The sequence below is a fragment of the Dromiciops gliroides genome, chromosome 1, assembly GCF_019393635.1.
Source record: "Dromiciops gliroides isolate mDroGli1 chromosome 1, mDroGli1.pri, whole genome shotgun sequence".
Classification (NCBI taxonomy): Eukaryota; Metazoa; Chordata; class Mammalia; order Microbiotheria; family Microbiotheriidae; genus Dromiciops; species Dromiciops gliroides.
The window spans coordinates 420,702,326-420,720,938 of record NC_057861.1 but is presented as its reverse complement, the minus strand read 5'-3'; the positions used below and the strand labels follow the sequence as shown (position 1 = coordinate 420,720,938).

The 18,613-nt window shown below is 40.7% G+C and overlaps 2 protein-coding genes across 2 annotated transcripts in view; both read right to left on the bottom strand.

Annotated features, from left to right (window-relative positions):
- Positions 1–2,127: 2,127 nt before the first annotated feature.
- SLC45A2 (solute carrier family 45 member 2) overlaps positions 2,128–18,613 on the bottom strand; it is a 59,067-nt gene continuing 42,581 nt past the window's right edge. The window contains exons 5-7 of the mRNA XM_043977393.1: positions 17,650–17,773; positions 10,583–10,788; positions 2,128–2,349 (exon numbers count right to left, since the gene is read on the bottom strand). Coding sequence (XP_043833328.1) covers positions 2,128–2,349; positions 10,583–10,788; positions 17,650–17,773 — 552 coding nt within the window. The remainder of the gene's footprint in view (positions 2,350–10,582; positions 10,789–17,649; positions 17,774–18,613) is intronic.
- On the bottom strand, positions 4,093–4,531 carry LOC122735663 (40S ribosomal protein S15a-like). The gene has a single exon (XM_043977394.1). The coding sequence runs from the start codon at positions 4,529–4,531 to the stop codon at positions 4,178–4,180; it is 354 nt and encodes a 117-aa protein (XP_043833329.1). The 3' UTR covers positions 4,093–4,177.

Sequence of the window (18,613 nt, the reverse complement as noted above, 5' to 3'; positions counted from 1 at the left end):
CAATTTACACAATTCTTCCCCTCTCCAAACCTTCTCCTTGACTTTCAAAGTCTAAAGTATCTGACTAAATTGTCTCTGCTGTCACAGAGGGGTTGATGTTGCCAGAGGCACAAGCACACCTTCTGCATCCTCAAACTTCTCCCCTGCACAGTGACCAAATAAAAACCAAATAAAGCCATGGCAGGCTGGCTCTGTACTGGTTGATAGCTCAGCTAATCAGTGACTTTGGTCCCTTTATAGGTGCCATAACTATTATGAAATCGCAGCAGATGTTCCCAACCCAATATATGCTTCAAAGAGGAGCATAAAAACAGAAGTAGGTGGTGGCCTAGAAGAGTTAGAAGCTTTATTGTGGGCCACAGTGTGAGAACCATAGTTTTCTCACATATATTGACATGGGAATAAATTAGGATATTAGGATAACTCATAAGTTTTCTCTTTGAGAAGCAAAACTAAAGGATGGACACAACTAAGAATTAAGGGAAGATAAGGGTACTACTTGAGCGGTGCTGAGGAACAGGGATAACTCCAGAAGTTAGGAAGACCCGAGTTCAAATTTGACCCCAGACCCTGGCTCTGTGACCCTGGATGAGTGACTTAACCTCTGCTTGCCTCAGTTTCCTCAAATGTAAAATGGGGATAATAATTGCATCTACCTCTTAGGGTTATTGTGAAGATCAAATGAAATAATATTTGTGAATTACCTAGCACATAGTAGGTATTATATAAATGTTTATTCCCTTTCCATTCCACCTACAAGATGCAACCAGGTGAAGTCCTTCCAGCCTCCCCTAATGGTAATCTCCCCATCAGCCCCCTACAGTGGTTTGAGTCCCAGGGTCTCTGTCTTCCCTCCACTTAGTGGTATTTCACAGTTTCTCCCCTAAGAAGACATTGTGTTCCAGGGTCTCTACCTCTTCCTAACTTAATTTGTCTTAAGAAGTTGTCTCAAGGGCATGTTTTGCACTATTTGTCCTCGGTGACTTGTGTGAAGCTTGCCCCAGGTACCAAAATTTCTGATGATGGCTCTGCCACTAGCCTATATGTAGCTATATAGTAGCCAAGATTCTGTCATCCTCCCCACCAGAATTTTAAAATGAACAAACAAAAAACTGACATCTCAACTTCAAAGGCATTAAATGATTTTCATTTCCTGGAAATTTCCCTAAACCCACACTCAGAAAAAGGCCTAGTTAGATCTTGTAACATAACAGCAATACTACCTTCCTTACATTTATACTGTGGCACATGCTTACAAAATGACATATACACTTATTAATATTTAATATCTTACCCAAAGGAGACAAGGACTTCTAAGAAAAAGACTCAAGTCATAAACTTTAAAATGGAAAAGAAAGACCCCTAGAGCCTTTGTAACTTGCAAAAACCCAACAGACAATTTGAGAAAGGAAAACATGCCTCCAGACTGTGAAATAAAATACCTTAAATGTCTCCCAAACCTGAAAGAAGAAAGAAAGTGAATGAGACTGTGGTGAAATGTTCCTAGATTAACTGAGGGGAAAGAATAAAGGCAATTAGTTCCCACAATACCTGGGCTTATATGTTCTACAAGAATTGTGTCTGATAGGAAGATAGAGCTGCAGAATAAACCTACGGGGGACTATGTATACTCAGCACATTTCACTGACAACATGTGGAATTTTAATTTTTTAACATGAACATGTGTTCAGTATTCAACCATAAAGTATATTTATAAAGTCCATTTTTGGAGACATTTTGGCCCATTCGGTACATACAGCCATCCCAGTGTGTGTGACTCCTTCCCAGCAGGGCTGTGCTTTTATAGGTAGGGAGGTCAGAAAACCCTGCAGTTCCCCTTTCCACCAAAAGATGGCCCTTTCATGCTATCTCTTGAGCAAGTGGTGCCTGAGTTAATAAGTGATTTCCGAGACCTGTTAGGAACCAATGCACGAAAAAGTCAATCATGCCCCTTTCTTATCTTCCCTTCTAGATTGTAATCTCCTTAAGGAAAAAGACTGTCTTCTCTCCTTTTTGTTCCCTTGGAAGAAAATATTAGTCTTCTTTAGGCAGATCAGCAAAACACAAAGAACCAGAAAAATAAGATTGCCAGTTAAACCGATCTAATTCCATAGTCTCTTTATTGCTCTATTCCACATATCTAACAAAGAGAGCCGTGAAGCAGCCGCCGAATAAGGCCACGGACGAAGCCGCAATCACCACCACAACCACGCTCCCGGCAGAGGTGACCAAGAACCCCAGGCCTACTCCAACCAGGATCTGAGCCAGCTGCACCATGCAGGTCAGGGCCGCACAGTCGATGCCCTTCCCTCTGCCGACATTGGAGCTCATCCCGGTGGCCTGTTGTCTCTGTAACGAACACAAGAACAAGACTCCATCACATAAGGGTGTGGGTGTGTGTGTGTGTGTGTGTGTGTGTGTGTGTGTGTGTGTGTGTGTGAGAGAGAGAGACAGAGACAGAGACAGAGAGAGACACAGAGAGAGGAGTGGGAAAGAGGAAGAGGGACAGAGGGATAGACAGTCTGAGACAGAAAGGGGAGAGGGGAAAGAAAGAGGGGGAGAGGGAGAGGGAAAAAGGCCTTTTAGGGGAAGTCTACCCCCACTCACTCAGAGGCAGCTAGTGCAGTGGGTTAAGGTGCTGGGCCTAGAGTCAGGAACATCTGAATTCAAATTTGTACTCAGACACTTACTGGCTGTGTGGGCCTTGGGCAACTTAACCTCACTTAACCTCTGTCTGCCTCAATTCTTCAGTTGTAAAATGAGGGTAATAGCACCTACCCCACAAGTTATTGTGAGGATCAAATGAGATCATTTTTGAAAACAATGCTTAGCATAGTGCCTGGCACTTAATAGGTGCTATATAAATGTTTATTCCTTTCCCTCTTCTTTCCCTCATACAACAATGCACAGATAATCTGTTAGATACTAACCCAAAATGGTAGTACTAGATGCAAATGAGCTCAGGGAGATAGGAGTAAGCTCACAGTGGCAATAATTTTGAATCAGTCCACAACTCATTTTTTCCATTCTTAACTAGTAGCCTCTGAAAAGCAATCAGAACAGACTTAGGGCTGGTGATTGGATTTTACTTAGTCATTTGTTTCTTGTTCAATCTTTTCAAGTCATGCCTGACTTTTTATGACCCCATTTGAGGTTTTCGTGGCAGAGATACTGGAATGGGTTGCCATTTCCTTCTCCAGCTCATTTTACATATGAGGAACCTAAGGCAAACAAGGTTAAGCGACTTATCGGGGTCACACAGTTAGGAAGTGTCTGAGGCTAGATTTGAACTCAGGAAGATGAGTCTTCCTGACTCCAGCCTTGACACTCTCCCTACCATGACATCACCTTGATGTCCCCACTTGTCTCTATTCTCTAGGAATAAATTATTGTTGAAGAGATATAACATGATCTTTGGGGGAAAAAAGGTGCTTCCTTTATTTTAGAAGCTGTTCAAACCCAGGACCTCTGCATTAGTAGTATTAGCACCCCTTTATATCCTGTTTATTTGTAGAAATCCATGTTATTTCCGTAGAACCTGCCAGTCCCGATCCAGCTGTCAGGAGCCTTTTTTTGGTGCTTTTCTGGGATGCAGGCACCTTGAGTCAAGACCCCTGTTTGTTTCTCTTTGTAGGTGATCAGGCAACAGAAGAATTGGCCCAGCAGGCTAGAAAGGGGAGAGTCATCAGTGAGGAAATATTTTACCTAGTCTTGGCTGATTTGTTTCTTGTTTAAGACTGACATTTGCAGTTCCTGCATATTTTAACCTTGTCTATATAGTACCATAGGAAGAAGTGAGTATTCCTATTTCCAGCCCTCTTTCACTGTTGTTATTCATGAACATTATGAAAAACAACATATTATATGTGTTATTATGAATTTCAAAATGTTCCCAAACTACTCAAAGATTTGGTCTTTAGTGGAATGTATAGAATGATCATGATTAATATTTTTTACTTTAATAACATTTTGTTGTTTCCCAATAACATGTAAAAACAATTTTAACATGCATTTTAAAAACTTTAAGTTCCAAAATCAATCATTATTAACATTAAATTCAGCATTCATACTCAAATTATTTCCCTATTTCTATTTTTTTTCCATTGGAGCATTTTATTTGTATGTATGTTTTACACCCTTAGAAAAAGAATCCCAGGATTTTTCCTCCTGTGTGTTTTCATCTTGCTTCCTCATGGTCCATGATGCCAGCTGAGGTTGTAACCACAATGAACCCAAACTGATGGAATGGTAGCAGATTATTCTTCCACTTTTCCAGATCTTTCAATTGAACATCAAATCTGGGGCTGATTACACCACACTTGTTTAATCTGCCTGTGAGGTTCACAACAATTTTTCCTGCTCTGTGATCATCGATGATCTCAAATTCACCAATGTAACCGTGCTTCATCATCACAGTTAAGAACCTGACGATTACTTTAGAGCACGGCCTAATGAGAACCTGGTGTTTTCCTGGTTTTTCTGCATTGTCGATGCTTTTGAGAGCATCTGCCAGGACATTCATGCGCACCATGGTGACGGCACTGCAAGATGGAGCAAAGAGAGTCCCTATTTCTATTAAAAATAGATGAAAGAAAATATGTCAAATATGTATGTAAAAATATATAAATTGTTTTCACATTTCTGGTTTCAATATAATTTCTCTTCTGATGGCTTAGTGAGAACAGTTGATTAAGTATGGGGAGTAGGGAAGGATTCTTACTTTCTTTTTTTTTTTTTTTTTAAGTGAGGCAATTGGGGTTAAGTGACTTGCCCAGGGTCACACAGCTAGTAAGTGTTAAGTGTCTGAGGCGGATTTGAACTCAGGTACTCCTGACTCCAGGGCCCGTGCTTTATCCACTGCACCACCTAGCTGCCCCAGGATTCTTACTTTCAACAAACAGGGTTAATTATATATCTTCCACTGATCTGATCGAGCTTTCAGAGCTGTTCCTAACCCCTGACAACAACTTCAACCTGTTGAAAAGGAGGAAAATATTTGGGAAGAGGGGAGGATGAGGAGAAGAAGGAGTAATTTGGGTATTTCCATTTCAGAGAAGGGGAAATGATACTTTGTTCTTTAAACCATCTTTGAACCATCTTGCAAATACTGGAAGGAAAAGGCATTTTTCATGATCCCTGTAGTTACAATTTAAAATAAAAATATAAATGAAATGATATTAACATTTGGATGGGAGAAAAGTTTCCTTTACAAATTTGGCCTCCAAACAGTTGACCCTTTTGCAGAGTAAGTTGATACTTCAGAGTTCTAAATGATTAGTTCTACAGAAGGCGCCTCCCTTTTCTTGGGCTACAATGCTGTAATAACAACAGATTTGTGGCGCAGAGTAATGTACTGGAAGATTTCACCAGATGTGACCAGCTGGATGCAGTTGCCTCATTATCCTGCCCTGGGCTTCACATGGTGCAAGACAAAATTCACTTTGGTAGTGTCAAAACCAACCAAATCAAGTAGAAGAGATGACCTCCTTTAATGAGGTGAATAGGAGACTTTAAAATGCGATTGAATTCTGATCACAGAAGAAGGGGCAGTGAATCGAGTCAGACCTTTTCTTCTCATGTGTCATTCCATTCTTTGGTTCCAGTAAAGCTTTCTTAAACTTGAATGACAAGTGGGCCTGAGTATTTTAATTTATTGGTGCCTGACAACTGGACTAAAATGATGAGATGACTTTCTAATGTGGCACCATTCCTAAAAAGAGTGCCAAGACCCTTAGATGTGTCACAGAAATGATGTCTGGATTTCTTCTTTGAATTTTGCCAAATGTTGACATTGGAATAGAAAGTGGAGAGAGAGGGAAACCATGGTGGAGGAGGGAAGAGAGCTCAGAAGGCTGAAGTCTCTCATCCTCCTCTGCCCACAAGGACATTGGACTCTGCTCCTTGGGTGCCAAGCTCTCTCCCACTGGTAAAGCTTTTGCCTCATCTTGCCTGGAGCCAGGCCTCCATCCCTGTACCATGCTATACCCCACTTTATGTTGGATGCTATTGTTCAGTTGCATCTGTCTCCTTGTGGCCCCATTTGGGGGTTTCTTGGCAAAGATTCTAGAGTGGTTTGCCAATTCCTTCTCTGGCTCATTTTATAGATGAGGAAACCGAGGCAAATAGAGTTAAGTGACTTGCCCAGGGTCACACAGAAGGAAATGGGGTCACAGAGTCACAACTGAAAAATGACAAAAACAACAAATAGAAACCCAGATAGAGACATATATTAGTTGTTGTTTTTTTTTTCAAGACACTTCAATTGCTACTTCTTATTGAAGGGAGCAAGCTGGATTGCACAGGGGGAAGAGTGTTGGGGCTGGAGTCAGGAAGACCTGAATTCAAACCTGGCCTCAGACACTTATTACTCTGTAATCCCAGGTGAGTCATTTCACCTCTGTTTGCCTCAGTTTTCTCATCTACAAGATGGGATAATAAAAGCACCTGCCTTCTGGGTTTGTTGTGAGAATCAGATGAGATGATAATTGTAAAATGCCTAGCACAGTGCCTGGTACGTGGTAGTGCTATATAAATGCTAGCTATTATTATTATTATTATTATGCCACCCATTGTTATTGCAAATGTACACATACCTATATGTAATATTTATATGATTTTGTATTTTGATATTTACTCATCTGTGTACATGTTTTTCCCACTAATGGAATGCAAGCTCCTTGAAGGCAGGACCTGGTTTATGTTTTTTTCTTTGGATCCCCAAGGTTTAACACAGAGTCTGGCATACAGTATGTACTTATTAAATACTTTTATATTTTAAGTGAACTCAATTCAATAAAGGCAGCATGGCAGAGAAGATAGGGCACTAATCTTAGAGTCGGGAAGTTCTGGGTTCAAATCCTGCTTCAACCACTTAGTAGCAGTGTGACCCTGGGCAACCACTTTACCTCTCTCTGCTTTTTTTTTTCTTCATCTATAAAATGAGGGAATTGGACTCGACAACCTCTAAGATCCCCTTCCAGCTCTAAATCTATGACCTTATGGATTGGATTGAAGTGAATAGCATCTTATTTCTGAAGGCAGAAATACATGGGTTCATAGAATCCTAGGATCCAGAGCTGGGAGGGACTTGAGAGGCCACTTAGTCCAACCTTGGGTCTGAATCCTAGCTCTGCCACTTAGTACCTAAGCGACCTTGGACAAGTCATATAACCTCTCTGAGCTTCAGTTTTCCCCAAAATAAAATGAGGGGGTTTTACTAGGTATCTTCTAAGTCCCTTTCAACTCTAGCTCTTACTGGCTCCAGGGCCATCGTTCTATACACTGTTTCATATGAAATAAGTCATTCAGTGATTTCTCCATGGCACTCATTGTTCTAGGCCCTGGGCACACAAAGACAAACACAAAAATAGTCCCTTATCTCAAAGAGTTTGCATTCAAATTGCAAGAAACAGGGACACCGATGAGTGAATACGAAATGTAGATAAAGTAATTTGGGGAGGGAGCATTAAGATCTGCAGAGGGCGTGGGGGGTGGGGAGGGAGGTTGAATTGTCTATCAGACTGTATGGCCCTAGGCAATCACAACCTTTCTCAGCCTCAGTTTCTTCATCTGTAAAATGGGGACAATAATATGTGTAGTGCCGACCTCACAGGTCCTGGTGATGAGGATCACAGGAGCAATTGTATGAAAAGTGTCTTGCAAACTTTAAAGTGCTATTGTAAGTCATTATTGTTATTATTGGCAGATTCTCATGACACTAAGTGGCAGGGCATCTTAATGGGCAAGTTCCACATTTCCTTTGAACTAAAGGCACCCACTGTTCTTCAATCTGATTCATAGAGATAACATTTTTTTTCCAGTAGCATAAACAATTAGGGAGTAAAGAACAGGAAATCAGGTATTTTCACTTATCTTGCAGGTTCCACTTTTTTTTTTTTTTTTTTTTTTTGCCAACAGAGAGGGAGGTGGGGATGGCTGGTCACAGCTCTGGTTGGTCTGGGGCAAACACACCCTGCTGTATACACCCATTCTGCCCATGAGAGCCGAATCACAGGCTTTGAAGATAGTCCTGGGAGAAGAGATCAGGGCCTACTGGGCTTCCTGTGGTACTGAATCCAATTCCAATTAAATCCTTTCCTTACTTAGAAACAGCTACAGCCATCTACAAAGCAGCCTTCGGGGGTCCAAATATGCCATAACTTTTTATGTGAAGAGGCAATATCCAGAGAGCAGATGCTGTGTTCTATCCCGCTTAATGTTTTCTAATTAAGCATTAGAATGAAGTTTCTAGCTAATCAGTGGCCAGACTCAGCCAGACAAGCAAGCAAGAAGGCTCATCCAGGGAACATGACTGCCCATATAGCCTATGCACTTGGACCTAGTGCACTAAGATTTATTTTATGCTTAATTAATAGTGCCCAATAGCTTAATTTTTTTAACTCTGTTCATGGTCCTAAGTAAAATTTCTTTTTGCAAGAGGCACATTTTCTATATCTACTGGTCCCAGAAATAATGCCATGCATCTTTATTGGGGGGAGAAGAGGGTGGTAGTAGTGGTGGTAGGTCAGCCTTTATAAGTCTACAAGTACTCAGATATCTTGAAACTATGGAAAAGGACTAGATGAGGTATTGGGAGATTGGGTTCAAGGTTTGGTTCTATCAATCACTAGCTGTGTGACCCATTATAAGTTATTTAGCATCAGCTTTACTAATTACAAGACAGCACAGGCTCTTCTGAAGAAAAAAGAAAAAAAAGGACTGTGTGTTTGAACATGTTGCAAGCTCAGAATGTGTCAATTGTGTGGCATGGTAATCATAAAGCTAATGGTTTGGGGTTTTTGTTTTTTGTTTCCTAAGAGAGAGGGAGGGAATAAGCATTTACTAAGGGCTTACTATGTACCAGGCACTATGCTAAGCACTTTACAAATAATAATTTTTGATCCTCTAACAACTCTGCAACATGGATGGTGATTACTCCCATTTTACAGTTAAGGAAACTGAAACAGAAATGGGTTAAGTGACATGTCTAGGATTACAAAACTAGCAAGTATCTGAAACTAGATTTGAACTCAGGTCTTCCTGATTTCCAGGAGCTAGAGCTCTATCCTGTGTGCAGAGACCAAGTCTCCCCGTCTCACCCAGGCTAGAAGTGCACCAACCCTTCACAGTCCATTGGTACAGAAGCTTTGACCTAGTCTGTTTCTGAGCTGAACTAGTTTGTCCCTCTTTAGGCAGCCTAGTTCTACCCCAGCCCCACCCTAGTAGGGTCTTACCATATTGGTGCCAGACTGAGCGAACCTTATTGGCCTCAGTTCTACTACGGCTCAGTACTCCTGAGTTCAAGTCATCCTGCTACTAGCAGGGACTATATAGGTTTGCTAAGCAGAGTGATTTCAGTTTGCATTACAAGGGGCATAGCTTCCATGAGTGAGAGACAGTCTCACTGTATTTTATTTTTCTAACCTATTACCAATATAAAAACCACAGCTGGATTATTGAGTCACTAAATTCTGGGCACCACATCTTAGATAGTGTAACGATTGGAATGACGCCACCTGCTGGAGAGCTACTGTGGGAAAGCTCCGCCATGAGGAGAAGGCATCTGAGGGCAAGCCACGTGGCTTTTCTTTGGCGTCAGGAAGTGACGTTTGCTTCTGGGAGGAAGAAGGGGCAAGGCTGGCTCTCTCGCTCTCTTTCACCAGGACTCTTGTGGAGAGTGAAGCAGGAGAACTGTAGCTCCCCAAGATAGATAGCTGAATCTAGGCCTCTTTTTCTCTCTCTTCACCAAATTCTTATTCTCCTTAACAAATGCTTAAAAGTCTAAATTCTTGCTAAAGCTTATAATTTATTGGCAACCACTCATTAGATATTTTAGACAGACTAGCTAGAATTTTAGCACCTTACAATAGGATGCTGATAAGCTGGAGAGAATCAGGGGACAACATCCAGGTTAAAGAGCCTTGGTTTCATGACTGAATAAGGGAAGACTAAGACTCAGAGGGACGTGCTAACTGTCTTCAAAGATGAAAATCTTTTTTGTTCAAGAGGAATTATGTTTGGCACCCGAATTACAAGCAATACTTAGAAGTCAAAAAGAGGTCAATGTAGGGCTTAATGTAAAGAAAACTTCCCAATAATTAGCACTATCCAAAAGTATGATGAGCCACCTTTTTGAAAATGTGTACTAAGAATTCTTTTTCAAGTATAGGTTGAAGTAGATGGTCTCCAACATCTCTTGTGATTCTGTGATTTCATGATCTCCGGGCCTTGGTTTCTTCATCTTTTAGATGGGGATGATGCAGGTGTCATCTAATTCCTGGGGTTGTTGTGAAGTGCACACAAGATTGCATTAATATGCAATTGTATTTCGTAAACCACAAAGTGCTATCTTGAATGGGGACAGCTGCTCAGGTGAACAAGCCTTTGTAAGGTGTTGTAATCATTCTCAACATTGCTGGATGTCTGGGTGGGAAACCTGAGCCACTATTGTTTGAAACTGCCTGGGATTTCTGCTTCTCCTCTGGCCTTTTCAAGTAACCCCATCTTTGAGGGCTTATAAAATAGTGTCCTTTCCCAGAGCCCCTCAAAACCATCTCCCAAGAGCCAAGACTCAGAGACTCACCTCCTCCTCTCGATGGTACTCAGCAATAAGATGGAAGGGCACAGTGTACAGAGTGCTTGACATCACTCCAAAGAGGGTACACAGGACCAGAGTGGAATAGACATTGGGAAACAGTCCAATAAATCCAGTCCCCAAGCCAAAGAGCAGATACCCCATAACGTAAAGGCCTTTTAATCCCACATAGGATAACAGAGCTTTCTGAAAGTCTGTGGAAAGAAGAAAGAAGGTGAAAATTACAGCTGGCCTGGACTTCAAATAGGGAATGATTTTAAGTCACCTTTTGCTTTGCAGATGCACTTTGGGAGGGGACTCTCTTTGATACTTGGTCAGGAATCTGAGCTTTGCCTTATCTTGGATTGAAAGCAGGCTGCTGGGAAAATCAGTTTTCAACCTGTTCTTCCATAGAGCGGGCTCGGCAAGGCTGGGCCTATCTTTCAAAGAAAGGGCCAGATACAAGTTTTCAAGATGCTGAAAAGTAAAAGGGAAGATAGGGACACTAAGACTGGGAAGGAGGCAGGGACCAGGGGGAATGGGAGCAAGAGCTTGGACCAGTTGGATTTGAACCATTCAGTAGTCTCTGACAAGCTAGAGCCATCCTGCACATGATGTGTGGAGGACTTGCCCAGCTTCACAGACTAGTACACGTCACCAAGCTTTCATAGACCACTCTCAGCACAAAGTGAAGGGAAAATTTGATGACTATTTGAATGAGATGAACAATGGGTAGAGGTTCCCCTTGGACCTCATGTAGTACTTTGCTGGGACCTCTCTTAATGTGCTTAATGGTTTGGTTTTTTTAGTTTTTATTTTTTAATTCTGAGTTTTAATTATTTTTAAGTACATAATTCCTCATGTTATTTCCTTTTTTTAAAATCATCTTTATTTTTTATGTTGTACTCACCTTTTATTTTATAGATTTTGTTATTTTGTTTTTTATTTTCAAAACTATCCTGATTATGTGTGCTTCTTCCTGAACCTCCTGTTCTCTTCTGTGCATTTTAAAAGTGTTTGAATGGGGGGGGGAGCAGCTAGGTGGTGCAGTGGATGAAGCACTGGCCCTGGATTCAGGAGGACATGAGTTCAAATATGACCTCAGACACTTGACACTTACTAGCTGTGTGACCCTGTGCAAGTCACTTAACCCTCATTGCCCCACAAAAAAAAAAGTTTGAATGATCTTTTTCTTCATCACTATTGCTAGCCCCTCTCCCCTTCTTGCCTCCCAATAAAAAAAAAACACAGAAAGAAAAAATAAACTTTTTTTGTAGGCAATGGGGGTTAAGTAACTTGCCCAGGGTCACACAGCTAGTAAGGGTCAAGTGTCTGAGGTCAGATTTGAACTCAGGTACTCCTGAATTCAGGGCCAGTGCTTTAACCACTGTGCCATCTAGCTGCCCCCTAAAAATAAACTTTTAACAAATTCCCTTATGCAATTATAAGTTATTATTTTGCATAATAGGCAGCTATGTGGTTCAATGGATAAAGTTCAGGACCTGAAGTCAAGAAGTTTCATCTTTTTTGAGTTCAAACCTGGCTTCAGATACTCACTAGCTGTGTGACCCAGAGCAAGTCATTTAACCCTGTTGGCCTGTTTCCTCATCTTTAAAATGAGCTGGAGAAGGAAATGGCCAAGCAACCTCAAATTGGGGTCACCAAGAGTCAGACAAGACTGAAGTGACTAAACAACAAAGAATAAAAATTCTGCATTACATTCACTTGAATATTTGTCATATCTTCAGACCAGACCATCAAACCCCACAAGAGTAGGAATCATGTCCTATTTAAACTCTATATCTCTGTTGGATCTGCCATGGAACTCTGTAATGGTAAGTGCTTATTAAATGTCTGTTGAATTTGTGTTTGAATGTGAATTTGAATAGTCATATTAGATCATTTGATTAACACCACCCCGCCATAAAGGGCTATTGGAATGAAGGGAGCAGGGCCTAAATTATCTTGTTTTTTAGAGGCAGCAACATGGCATTGAAGATGGAGATCTGGACCTTGGAATCGGGAAAACCTGAATTCAAATCTTTCCTCATCCACTTAATGTGTGACCTTGAGCAGGTCAATTAATTTCTGTCAGCCTCAGCTTCCTCACTTATAAAATGGGAATAATATCAGCACCTGTACCTTCCAGGGTTGTTGTGTGGATCAAATGAGATAATATTTGTAAAAAGTGCTTTACGAGTCTTGAATCACTGTATAAATGCTAACTATTATTATTTAGAGAAAGAAAGTGAGATTCAGAGAAAGCTTTCTATCTACTGATGAAGGCTGCATATCCACAAAGGTTCACATTTCTATGTAAGGTTTACAAAACAGTTTCCTCACAAAAGTCCCGTAAGAAATATAGTCTATGTATTCTTGTCATCTCTGCTGATTGAAGACGTCCAGAGGGGAAAGTCAAATTGACTAAATCACAAACCTAGCCATTATCTCTTTGTCCCTGATTGTCTCTCTCATTCTCCCTTTTTTTGTCTCTATCTGTCTCCGTCTTTCTCATTCTCCTCTGTTTCTCTCATTCCATCTCTCTCATTCTTTCTTTTTTTCCCCCAGGAATGTGATTAACATTTTATTAATTTTTAAAGAAAGTAGCTTCAGAAAAAGACAGGGAAATAATCTAGATCATTTATATATATATATATACATACATGTATCTATGTTTTAATAAAAACTTTTACATAATCCTCATGCATAAAGACCCTGGGTAAAGGTGCTATTCACAGCATTACCTGACTCTAGATACCCCAGTCTGTTGTTTGGGATTTCCCATGGGCCAGCAGATGTCTGAGATGGGCCTCCTTTCCTCTCCTAATGCTCAGCATATATAGTCTTCATTTGACTTTAGAAGCTACTAGATGGAGGGGCCAATCTACATGTAGATGGGGGAGGCAGCCACAAGTTGGTTGTGTGTGTGTGTGTGTGTGTGTGTGTGTGTGTGTGTGTGTGTGTGTGTATGTAGGACAGTGGGCAGGTCTCTGGTCTCCAGGCTCCCCTGCCTTCTCTCATTCTTTCTTACTTTGTCTCTTTCTCTCTCTTTTACTCTCTTCTTATCTACCTCTTTGTTTTCTCCCTCACTCTCTGTCTCTGTCTCTATCTCTCATCCTCTCTATGTCTGTCTCATTCTCTCTTACTCTGTCCCTTCTCTCTCTCCTTTTCTCTTATATCCTCTTTTATTGTTTTCTCTCTCTCTCTCTCTCTCTCTCTCTCTCTCACACACACACACACACACACACACACACACACACACACACACACACATATTCCCATTCCATTCTATTATGGAATTTTCTACCTCCATCCAGCTAACCCCTGAGCTCCCCCACCCTGGGAAGCCAGATGCTTAGTTTCTCACTCAGTTGGAATGTCCATACTTCAAATCATTCTGATGGAAGCCAGGGCTTGGGAAATGACAAACCAGCAACACGTTTCTTCCATTCATTTCACATAGCATGTGCAAAGCTGTTACCTCAGGGTCAGAAGAACAGAATGAAGCTAATCCAGTTTTGGTTGTTGTTGTTGATCCCTGTCAGATTAGATGTATGCATACTATTATTTAAGGAACCCTAATGACAAACATCTGGGACCTGCGACCTGGGATCCCTTTTTTTTTTTTTTTAGGGAGGCAAGTGGGGTTAAGTGACTTGCCCAGGGTCACACAGCTAGTAATTGTCAAGTGTTTGAGGTTGGATTTGAACTCAGGTCCTCCTGAATCTGAGGCCAGTGCTTTATCCACTGCGCCACCTAGCTGCCCCTGGGATCCCTTTTTGACCAAGAAAATGCATTTATCTGGGCAAGGAGGCCAGGAAAAGAGAATGTCAATGAGGGCAAAGTGAATTTTGGAGATAGAAAGACATTGTGTTTAAAACAATGACAGCAGTGACAGCCTGGACAAACCTGCTGAACGTTTATCAGAGGAATCATTATTCTTAATGCTGGTCCTGGCTTGGTCACTGATGTACCATAAGACATTCTTTTAATCCCACATTCTTTTTATGCCTCAGTGGCTCCTTTTCTAGGACAAGGTTGTATCTTCTGGGTTGACAAGCAAAATGTTGATATAAAAAATCTTTTTTTTTTGGTGAGGCAATTGGGGTTAAGTGACTTGCCCAGGGTCACACAGCTAGTAAGTGTTAAGTGTCTAAGGCTGGATTTGAACTCAGGTTCTCCTGAATCCAGGGCCGGTGCTCTATCCACTGCACCACCTAGCTTCCCCTTGATATAAAGAATCTTAAAAAAGAAAAACCCTGACTCATGATAATGGGATAGGAAAGCCAAGTAGCAGTAGAATAGCCATGGAGAGCTGGTTAAAATAGTAACCAAGCTGAATACCACAATGAGATGGCCTGAATTAGAGCATATTCTTAAATCAATATACCCATGCTGTCCTCCTGTTCAGTAGAAGGAAAAGAGCATGGGACTTAGAATCAGACAATTCATATTTGAATCGCAGCTTTGGCCCTTCCTTGTTGTGTGGCCTTGGACAAATCAGATCATCCCTCAGAGCTGATTTCCTCCTATATAAATGAGAGATAAGGATTCACTACCTACATCACAGGGTGATTGTAAAGATTGTAGGCCCTAAAGAGCTCTCAAGATATGAACTAATATTATTACATATAGTAACTTGAACTAGGCCAGCAAAGCTTTGTTTGTAACAAATGAAGAATCTGAGCTGAACATGACAACCATTATATATCAATGGGACTCCTAAAATAGTTGTGGTCTTCAGATGACAGTCAAGATGTCTAAATCATGGAATTGGAAGGTCCTTGGAAAGGTCATCTACTCCATCCTCTGCCAGAAGAGGATATTGCTCTACAACATTCCAGACAAGTGATTATCCTACATCCCCTTTAAGAGAGGCTGGGTGGGGGTATAATGGACGAAGCACTGAATCTAAGGTCTGGAAGATAGACATTGGAATCTTACTAGGCTATGGGATACTCACTAGGCTATGGAAGCCTGGGAAAATCACTTAATCTCTTGGGGACTCAGATTGCTCATCTATAAAATGAGGGGGTTGGACTCCATGACCTCTAGTTCCAAACCTATGAACCTATGACCTACGGTGAGAGGGAACTTGTGACCTACTACAACATGGGGCAACCCATTCCATTTTTGGTTAGTTATAATCATTAGGAAGATTCTTCTTATAATAAGATTAAATGTGCCCGTCTGAGACTATTACTTCTTTTTCCTAGTTCTGACCTCTGGAGCCAGGCAGAATGAGGTTAATTCCTTTTGCATGTATTTGAAAGTCCTTCAAATATTTAAATGAATCAGAATCATAAAATTGCAGAATAAATGACACCTTAGGTCACCTAGTCCAACCCATACCTTAACAGGAAAGGATTTCAAATACACGAGGGGAGCTTATAGTCTATTTTCCCAAGAATTTTAAATGTGTATTTCTCCCTCCCCACCATCACTTTTACCCCCTGGAAATCTTGTGAATTCACATTCTTTATGTTAAAAAAAGTATATTAAGTAAAAGCAAAATAAACTTCAGCCTAAACTTAAATCAATAAAAACGAAATACAAATACAAATGAAAGCCATCAGAGGAGGGCTGATAGGATGGGGAAGAACCTTGAACTTATGTCATAAAAGGATCAACTTGGGATGTTTTGCCTGGAGAAGAAAAGACTTGGGTTGGAGTTGGGGGTGACATGATGATAGCTACCTTCAGTATTTAAAGGGATGCCTTGTAAAAGAAATGCCTCTTTCTGTTTGCCCTCAGAGGGAAGGATTAGGAACAACAGGTGACCATTACAATGAGGAAAATTAGGCTCAAGGGAAGGAAAAACTTTCTAATTATGAGAAAGGTCCCAAGTAGACCTCAGACCTGCAAGCAATGTCTGAATGACCACTTCTACTATATATTATAGAGAGCATTCTTGTTCAGGTACATTTTGAGGCTCAATGGCCTATGAAGTTTATCCCAGTTTTGAAATTCTGATTCTCAAGAGGCTTTCCATGTTCACATAGCTAATGCATGACCAAGCCCAGAATTGGGCTCTTGCTTCTGATACCCAGTCCTGTATTCTTTTACAGCCATCGTGGTCTTTCTTGGGTCTATGGTATCAATAAGCCCTCCAGGTCTGTGTCATCTTTAAATCTCGTATGCATGTATAATATTGTTTCATTTATTTCATTATTTTAAATGTTGAACAAGCTGAGACCAGGAAGCAGAATCTACTAGAGAGCTCAACCCAAGTTCATGTAGAGCCATTAATCTATCATCTAATATGAATATACCTAACAGAGCTGTTGTCTGGATCATATGCTCGTTATTAGAATCTCTTTTAGGGGATTAATATTGACAGTGATAACTCTGATCAAGAGGACAAATTCCTCACTGATCAGAGGAATATGGCATTATCTTTGAGACCAAGTAATTAACACAAAGATATGAAGTAATCCATCTTTTCTTTGCAAAGGGATGGGGGAAACTATAGGTGTGAAACATTCAATTGACTGTCAAACTCAGTCTATGTATTGCCTTGTCTAGCTGAACTTTTAAATTCTGCTTTATAAGTCACACCACCCTCAGACTTAGAGAAACCTGGGTTCAAGTCCCACCACTGACACATACTGGCTATGTGGACAAATTACTTGATTTCTCAGTGCATCAGACAATAAAGACTAAAAGTTGCAGATAAGAAGCTGATCTGCACTGGGAAAGTTATTTGCCTTATGTAGGAGACAATATCCCTATATTGATGAGATCTCAAGCCCACTGTCTAGCCCTGAAATGGAGGGCTTTATAGATAGGGGTGCACAGAAGGATATATTAGAAATTGAAAGTAATATTAAAATAAAAGTGCTAAATACAAATTAAAATTTTTAAGATATGAGAGGAAAAATTCATTTAGTTTGACAGCTTTGAGGTTTGGGTTTTTTTTTCCCCTTAACCTAAATGACTTAAAAATCTCATGTCAGTCTCCAGAGTTTTAAAAGCAGCAGGCACAAATACTCCTCAACAGATACACAAGGCTGGACCTGCCTTTGGCAGTGTTGGGGATGGGAAAGGGTGGAGGAAGAGGAGAAGGGTTATCTTACAAGAATATAATGAGGAAAACACTGAATTGATGCACAAGCCCCAGCATCCAACTTCCACTCCTCTTTCATAGATGAGAAAACTGGTAGAATTGTGTGGAGCATAAGGATCCCCGTGGTACACAATCTGAAACAGAGAGTTCAATTTGCTGAGTAAAACATGTTATTGTATATGTGACACCCACATAACCAAGAACTTACTCTGGAAAATCTTACTCAGATGTTTTTATCACCTACTCAGCATAGGAATGGGGGAGGGAAGGTTGTACTTTTGGGAAAGAAATTATGTTGCTTTCTGCAGGGGGAAAGCTATTTTTGAAGTCTTCACTGCCCTTCCTGCCCTGATGTTGTCTTCTATCTAATCTATCCTGATGCCAGATTAATCTTCCTGAAATATTTTCTCTATCACCCTCTTTTGGAAAACCATCAGTAGCTCCCTATTGGCTAACCCAACAAACTGAGATGCCTTTTCCTATTTTTCAGGAAAGATCCATCACAATCTGTCCACCCAAGTTACTATTCATCCTTCTCTCCTGTCATTCTCCAATATACACCTTCTATTGCAGTCAGACTGGTATGTGAAGAAAGAAACCTTTTCTTCCTACTAGTAGAAATTGTCTTTTCTATATTATGTCTAAAATGCATCTATAGTGTTATAAATTGGAAAGAAGTAATTCTAGAAAGGATCTACTCTTAAGAGAGTGAGGGCAGGACTTGGGGTTGGAAAATGCATTTGAAACCTGGCTTTGGAACTTATTGTGTATGACCTTGCCAAGATGTGTCCTTGAGCAAGTCACTTCATAATTTTAGGTCTCGGTTTTCTTATGTGTAAAATGAGGGGAGCAGATTACTTGATGTCTAAGGTTGGAAAGACAAATCCTGAAGCTGAAGCTGAAATACTTTGGCCACATAATGAGAAAGCAGGATGCATTGGAAAAGAGCCTGGTGTTGGGAAAGATTGAAGGCA